The sequence below is a fragment of the Priapulus caudatus genome, unplaced genomic scaffold (assembly GCF_000485595.1).
Source record: "Priapulus caudatus unplaced genomic scaffold, Priapulus_caudatus-5.0.1 Scaffold2632, whole genome shotgun sequence".
Lineage (NCBI taxonomy): Eukaryota > Metazoa > Priapulida > Priapulimorpha > Priapulimorphida > Priapulidae > Priapulus > Priapulus caudatus.
The window spans coordinates 13194-20718 of NW_014579693.1; the positions used below are offsets into that span (position 1 = coordinate 13194).

General features: G+C 54.6%; 1 protein-coding gene across 1 annotated transcript in view; it reads left to right on the forward strand.

Moving 5' to 3' along the window:
• LOC106818901 (THO complex subunit 2-like) overlaps positions 1 to 7167 on the forward strand; it is a 17694-nt gene extending 10527 nt beyond the window's left edge. The window contains exon 8 of the mRNA XM_014823570.1: positions 6899 to 7167. Coding sequence (XP_014679056.1) covers positions 6899 to 7167 — 269 coding nt within the window. The remainder of the gene's footprint in view (positions 1 to 6898) is intronic.
• The last annotated feature ends 358 nt before the right edge of the window (positions 7168 to 7525 follow it).

Consider the following 7525-nt stretch of genomic DNA (forward strand, 5'->3'; position numbering starts at 1 on the left):
CCCGCCTAGTACATCACATACTCTTCGATCCTCTGGCATGTTTCAGCAGGGGTTTTAATGGGCCCGCGATTAAGCATTGAGAAGCGCAGACTCCGCCGATCGCCGTTTCGATGTCGGAAAACCGACTACAATCACTACCTATGGCTGTCACACGGGGTTTTCACTGCTAGCTTACTATTAACGCTACCTGAGCTCTGTATTTAAACATGCCAGTTCCCCCCCCTCCCCAACTGCGCACGCATAGTTGATCCTGATTAAGGCCTTAATTTATGCTTGGCTTCGTCTGCTTCAAATAAGTGTGCTGCGGCAAAATTAAGAACGGATAAAACTGATACAGCGATAATCATCAAGTAGCCCATGGGGGTGGGGCGGGGGCCGCGTGACGATCGAGCGGGGATAATCGGTCTGAAGTAGGTGCACAGAGACATAGCGCTGGCAGTTAGTGGCGGCAATGTGATCGAGCAATGTCTTACAAGTTCCCAGTTGTCAGCGATGGCAGCAAATTGTTAGCGGCATACATTGTTTAATTAGGCCACCGGCAGTCCCGTCTTCATTCGTCCACTATTGTTGTTCGCTGTCATCTGGCGCGTAGTTGTTGTTCATCATTATTGTCATTGTCACATTCATTGTCATTTGTCTATTATCGTTGTTGTAGTCATTTGTTGTCGCGTGTCACCTCATTATCGTTAGTTATAGTCTATCTGATGTCGTCATTTGTCATTGTCACCATTGTCACTCATTGTAATTGTCTATCATTCATCGTAGTCAGTTGAATTTTGTCATTTGTTACCATTGTCATAGTAATTTTCATTGTTATCTTTGTCGCAGTTTAATCATTGTCACTCTCACTTGTCATCATCATCGTTTTGTGGTCATTGTATGTGTCATGTTGGTGGGCGACGTTGTTGACAGTAATTTTACTCGGCCCAACTGGAGTTGGGTGAGGTTATTGGTGATCACTTCGTTGTGTTAGTGTGTTTGTGTGTTTCGTGTGTTCCGCAATTCGATATGTTAGCGCGTTTCGAGTCACTGCGAGGCCAGTCCAGCTGCAGCGATCCAGCAAGCGGTGTACTGTGAGGCGAGCAGCAGTCAACGGCATGCGGGTCTTGCTACGATGCAAACTAGCTCAGCAAATGCCAGCATAAGCCAGCTGTACCCTCCTTGCCAGTTACGCTGGCGTATTATCGCTGGGTTATTCGCTGTGTTTCGTCAGTTGTATGGTTTACCCGTATGGCGTATGTCGCTGCGGCAGGTATGCCACTCTTCGTGAGTGCACTTCTTTGTCTAGTGATATCTGCTTCTATCCATTCTCTGTGTGTTGGCATCGCCTTCGGCGACCGGTATGCGCGGTCGTCTTCGGCTGCGGTGGCACAGATTTTTCCTTCTCATTCATCGCTGTTGACCTGACCGCGTTTTTAAACCGCGTTGATCCTCTCAGCTTGATTCCACCGCCTGCAAAAATTTACTATTAATATAAGCAGCAATGAGGCCTGTGTTTTTAGCCGACGGCAGCGTGTCGGCGGCCGGCTCCGCGAGCGGTGATTGGCGGTGGTGGTGGTGATTGCTGGTTGGTGGTCTGGTGCTGCTGTTGCTGCTGGTTGGTTATGATGGTCGTGTGTGGCAGCCGGGTGGTGGTTGTGTTCGTTGTGGTGGGTGTGTCGGCGACGGCGGTCAGGGGCCAGTGGTGGGCAGCGGTGGTTATTGGCCGAGTGGTGGCAGCGCTGAGTCCGGTGTGGTGGCAGTGGTGGCGAGGGTTGGTTGATGCAGCAGTGGTGCGTGGCCGAGTGGCTGGTCGTGGTGGCAGTGCCGTGGCGCAGGCGGTGCGTGGTGCGCAGTGGTTTGGGGCGGGGGGGGGGGGGGGGGGGCGGTGGACAGCTGGTGCAGCCCGGTCGGGGTTGGCAGCGGCCGTTCGGTGCATGGTCTGGGTTGGGTGGGCAGCGGGCGGGTGTGCCAGCGGTCGGTGGTGGCAGTTGGTGGCCAGCTGGGTAGTGAGGGCGTGGTGGCAGCGGTGCGTTCGGTCGGGCAGCCGGCGGTATGGTGGCAGCTGCTGGTGGTGCAGCCGGCTGGTGGCATTGGTGGCCAGTGTGGCAGCGGCAGTGGTGGCAAGCAACGATGACAGGCAGTGGTGTGGCAATGGTGGCAGCGGCGTGGTTGGCAGTGGTGCGCAGCGGGTGGTGTGGGCAGTGGCGCTCGGTGTATTGGTTGGCGGCTGGTGGTGTTTGCAGCGTGTAGCTGGCGTGTGGCGGCGGTCGGTGGTGGCAGTGGCAGGTCGGTTGCAGTGGTGCGGCAGGCCGGTTGGTGTTCGGCAGCTGGTCGTGGTAGTGGCAGTGGTGGCGGCGGTGGTGGTGTGTCGGCAGCGGTGTAAGAGGCGCGAGGTGGTGGTGCAGCAACGGCGACAGCGGTTGCGTCCGGTGGCCAGCGGACAGCGCGGAGTCGACATGTTTAGCCCGATATTAGCGTCGCTATTGTGCTGCTGCAACTTGACTAGCGGCGTTAATGAAGTTCGTGCCCAATATTCTTTAAATGGCCGCAATTGTCAATTTAACATGCGTCAATGTTCTTGAAGGGTCTTTTTGTGAATTGGTGTGGGCATTGGCGAAGAGTGAGAGAGAAAGGGGAGGGGTAGAGATAGTTGAGTGAGAGAGAGAAGATAGTAAGGTTGGAAAAAATCGTGCAGGCGCCCTACGTACATCAATGGAGTTTGGATTTGTAAGCCCTGATATGGCGTTCGTCGGTGAATTGCTCTTATGCGGCGCGTTTCACGGAAAATGTGTTTGTTGATATAGACGTTGCTGTTTATGCAAATGTCATATTCGCCCTCTCAGGCTGAGTCATCAGCGGGATAGGCTGCGTGAGTGCACGGCGGAGTCTGTCTTGCACCTATCGTGACGATGTGCTGCTGGTTGGTGGTGTATGATGATGATGGTGGCGTGGTGCTGCCTGCTGTGTAATTCTACTGCCTGCTGCTGCTGCTTGCCACCTGGTGGTGGTTGGGAATGGTGGTGGTGGTGTGGTGGCTTGGCGGCCGTGTAGTGGTGATCTGGTGGTGGTGGTGGCGGGGTTGATGTCGTCTGCAACGTGATCGATGATGATGGTATGGTGGTGGTTGTGGTCGTGGTGGTGGTTTGGCTGTGGTGGTGGTGGTCGGTAGGGTCGGTGGTGGTGGTGGTGGTGGTCGGTACGGCTGGCCATGTGGTTGTAGTGGTGATGGTGGTGATGGTCTCGGCTGATGGTTGGGTTTGGTGGTGGTGGGTGGTGGTGGTGGGTGGTGGTGTGGTGTATGGTGATGGTGATGGTCGATGTGTGAAGCACTGATGGTTGGATGGGTGATGGTGAAACTGATGGTGTGGTGATGATGATGGCGGTGGCGAATTGTGGCGCCTCGCGGCGGCGGCTGCTTGCGTTGGTGCTGGTGCTGCTGGTTGTGCTGCTGGTTGGTGCGTTGTACTGCTGCTTCTGCTGCTGTCTGCTGCTTGGTGTGTTGTCGGTGGTAGGTGTGCTGGCTGCGTGGTGCTGTGCTGCTGCCTGGTACTGGTACGGTTGGTGTGGTGCTTGCTTGCTTTGTGGTGTGGTTGTGGTGCTGCCGATGCTGCTGCTGCTGCTGCTGCCTGCTTGGTGCGTGTGGTGGTGCTGCTGCCTGCCTGACTGTGCTGGGGTCGGTGGTGGTGCTGCTGCTGCTTGCTGGCTGCTTGCTGCTTTGCTGCTGCTGGTGGTGGTGGTGGTGGTGGTGCTTGCTGCTGCTGCTGGTGCTGTGGTGGTGGTGTGGTTGCCTTGCTGCTGCTGCTGCCTGCTAGCCTGCGGGGTGGTGGGTTTCTGCTTGCTCTTGCTTTGCTGCCTGCCTACCCTACCTTAGCTGCCTAGCTGCCTGTCTGCCTGCATTACCTTCCTACCTTCCTACCTGCCATACCTGCTAATACCTGGCTACCTGCCTGCCTACATTCCTACTCTGCCTTACTGCCCTACCTACCTGCCTGCTTTCTACCTTGCTTGCCTGCCTGCCTACCTGCCTATCTGCTTACCTGCCTACCTGCTACCTGCCCACCTGCCTGCCCTACTTCCTGTCCTGCCTTGTTTGCCTGTCCTGCTGCCTACATGGCCTACCTGCCTACCTACCTAACCTACTGCCTGCCTGCCTACCCTTGCCTATCCTGCCTAGTGCCTACCTTACCTGCTCTGCTCTGGCCTTCTTGCTCTCCTACGCTGCATACCTGCCTGGCCTGCCTGCTTGCTACCTTGCCTTACCCACCTATCCTGCCTGCCTGGACCTTACTTTCCTGCCTGTCTATCCTGTTTACCTTGGCACTTGCCCGGCTTGCCTACCTTACCTGCCTGAGCCCAGCCTTGGTCCTTCTATCTCTCCTACCTCTCTACCTGCCTTCATCTGTCACTTAGCCTTACCTTCCTGCCTGCCTGCTTGCCTACCTGGCCTGCCTTACCTTCTCTGCCACCTGCCTACCTGCCTTCCTTGGCCACCCCTGCCTATCCTGCCTGCCTACTCTTACCTGCCTGTCTGCTGGCTCTGCCTGCCTTCTTGCCTACTGCCTGCCTACCTGCCTGTCTGCCTGCCTGGCCCTACCTATCCTGCTGCCCTGCTACCTGCCTACCTACGCTGCCTGCCTTACCTAACCTTACCTGCCTGCCTGGCCTGTCTGCCCTACCTGCCTGAACCTACCTGCCCTTACCTTCCTGCCTGTCTATCCTCCCCCCTGTCCTGCCTGCTACCTACCTACCTACCTGCCTGACCTTGCTAGCCTTCCTGCTGCGCCTACCTGCCTGCCTGCCTGTACCTGCATACCTGCCTTGTATGCCTGCCTGCCTTCACTTGCCATAGCTGCCTTGCCCTCCCCTATCCTTCGCTTGCCTGTCCTACCTGCCTGCTCTAGCTGCCTACCGCTACCTTCCTATCCTGCCTACCTGCCTACTACTTGCCTGCCTGCCCGCCTGCCTGCCTAATCCTGCCTGCCTACCTTTTTTGCCTGCCCGTCCCTATACCTACCTGTCTCTGCCCTGCCTTGCATTCCTGCATGCTGCATTTCTGCATTGAAGCAGCGGCTACAAAACTGCCTAGCGCATATTCGATTGTCCGAGGCGAGTCCGCCACTGCGGAATAACACAGACACCACTCGCGTGTAGAGAGAGAGAGAGTATCGCTACCACGGGGGGGTGGGGTGCGTGATGCCTGAATGAACAGAATGCTAATACGAGATATCACCTCCAACAAGATACCACGTGATGCTGCATGTGATAACGCTGCCTGGTGTGTGTGCGTTTGCGCACGCGCGCCCGCTTGCGTTGCATGTGTGGTGTGCGTGTCTGTGCGTGTGCGGTGTTGCGATCGGTCGATAGCTGTGTCTGCTGCGTGCGTTTGCGTGCCTTCTGTGCGTTGTGCGTATAATGTGTGTTGTTGTGTGTGCTAGGCCCAGTGATCTTTGAAGCATGTCATATTTGATGGGCTAATAGGGGCTGTTGCCTGCAGCGCTAGCTATGCTGGCTGATTTATGAGGGAAGGCCATATATGGTAAAATACAAGGCTGCATGTCTACGACTAAGTTGTTGTTGTCACATACAGCCGACGAGCAAATACACGTGTCGGGTTCTGGTTTTGTGACTAGAAGCGGGGGTTGGGTGCGGCCGGTTTGGGGCGGGGGTATGAGTAGGGTTTCGTGGGTTAGGGGATGCTGTGGGGTTTGGGGGCAGAGGGTTTAGTGTTGGGGTTGTGTGTGGATGGGTGGTGGGGTTTGGAGATTGGGTGTATTTCGTGGGGGCGGCAGCGTGGGGACTCGGTAACTGCCGCCTAGTCCAAAGGCCCGCTAGGTCCATAATGGCCTGACTCACTCCCGATAACATCTCACAGTGGATGTAGGGCGGAGTGTGTGTGTGTGTTGTGTGTGGGATGTTGTGCGGAAAATTTTATTTGTTCTATGTTTTTCTTGAAAATACATCAGCAGCGTTCTAACCAGTGACGAGTGTAAATATCTGCATGGCCATCTGCAGCATGTGGTTTATGACATTTATTCTCTTCCACTCTCCTGCTAGCCATACCTTGACGTGGCGCCATCAATCAGCATACAATTTTTGCCTAAATAATTATCAGTTGAAAATATGTTTAGTTTTCCAATCGTGACTAGTTGGGGCCTTCGGACTAGTGGGTTTGGACTAGCGCGTCGCCTTCGGCGACTTAGGTGCGGCCTTTCTGGACTAGGGGAATGGTGTTTTGGACTAGCGGGCCTTCGGACTAGTGGGTTTTCGGACTAGCGGGCCTTCGGACTAGTGGTTTCGGCACTAGTGGGTTTTCGGAACTTAGCGTGGCTTCGGACTTAGCGTGGCCTTCGGACTAGTGGGTTTTCGCGACCTAGCGGAGCCTTCGGACTAGCGGCGCCTTCGGACTAGTCGGTTTTCGGCGTTAGCGGGGCCTTCGGACTAGTGGGTTTTCGACTATGCCGATGCCTTCCGGACTAGTGTGTTTTCGACTTTAGCGGGCCTTCGGACTAGTGGCGTTTTCGGACCTAGGCGGTGCCTTCGGACTATGTGGGTTTTCGGACTTAGCGGTTGCTACTTTGTCGGAGGGGGGGGGAAGATAATACGATTTGTTTCAACTCGTCTCATCAGATTCTTTTTCATCTTAATTCAGGAAGAATTCCTTTGTTCGCTGGGGATAGTAGGTGAGATTTTCTAGTATTTGTCAGTAGAGATGAGAGCACTTCATACTTAATTGACCAAGATTTTCCTCTTGAGAAGGGAGAATTCCTCCGTGCGTACGTTGTGCTGATGAATTATTAGACAGGAGAGACTCTCTGGAAATTTCATAGAAATCTCTCAGTAAATATAATCGTCTGGATCTTTTAAGATCCCTGAGAATGAACGCGGTCTCACTTTTTCACGATTGTGGTGATCGCAGACGCGGATAGTGTTGCCATGGCGATCGCAGACACGGCTATTATTGCCATGGCGATCGCAGACACGGCTAGTGTTGCCATGGTGATCGCAGACGCGGCTAGTGTTGCCATGGTGATCGCAGACGCGGATAGTGTTGCCATGGTGATCGCAGACGCGGCTAGTGTTGTCATGGTGATCGCAGACGCGGATAGTGTTGTCATGGTGATCGCAGACGCGGCCCGTGTTGTCATGGTGACCGCTGACGCGCCGCGAGTTGCCATGGTGTTATAGCGACCGTACCAAGTGCTATACTTTGTAGCTATTGTATACAACAAGTATTGAGAAGAGAGAAAGAAAGATAGATAGAGAGATGGGAAAGAGAAAGACTGAGAGAGTACGCTAGGAAGATGGAGAGGGAGATAGGGGAGACGGGGAGAGGAGAAACGAAAAGAGAGAAAGAGCTCTCGAGAGCTCTCGAGTGAGCGCGCGTGAGAGATATATATACTAATCATTTCTCGCGCATTGATTGTACACGCATGCGGGAAAAACTGCCGCCTCACGTGATCGTATGCGCGATATATGTAAAGCCCGGCTGCTGCGACTAATGGATTAATCCGAAGCGACTACAACTGTCATCGTCATCGTAGTC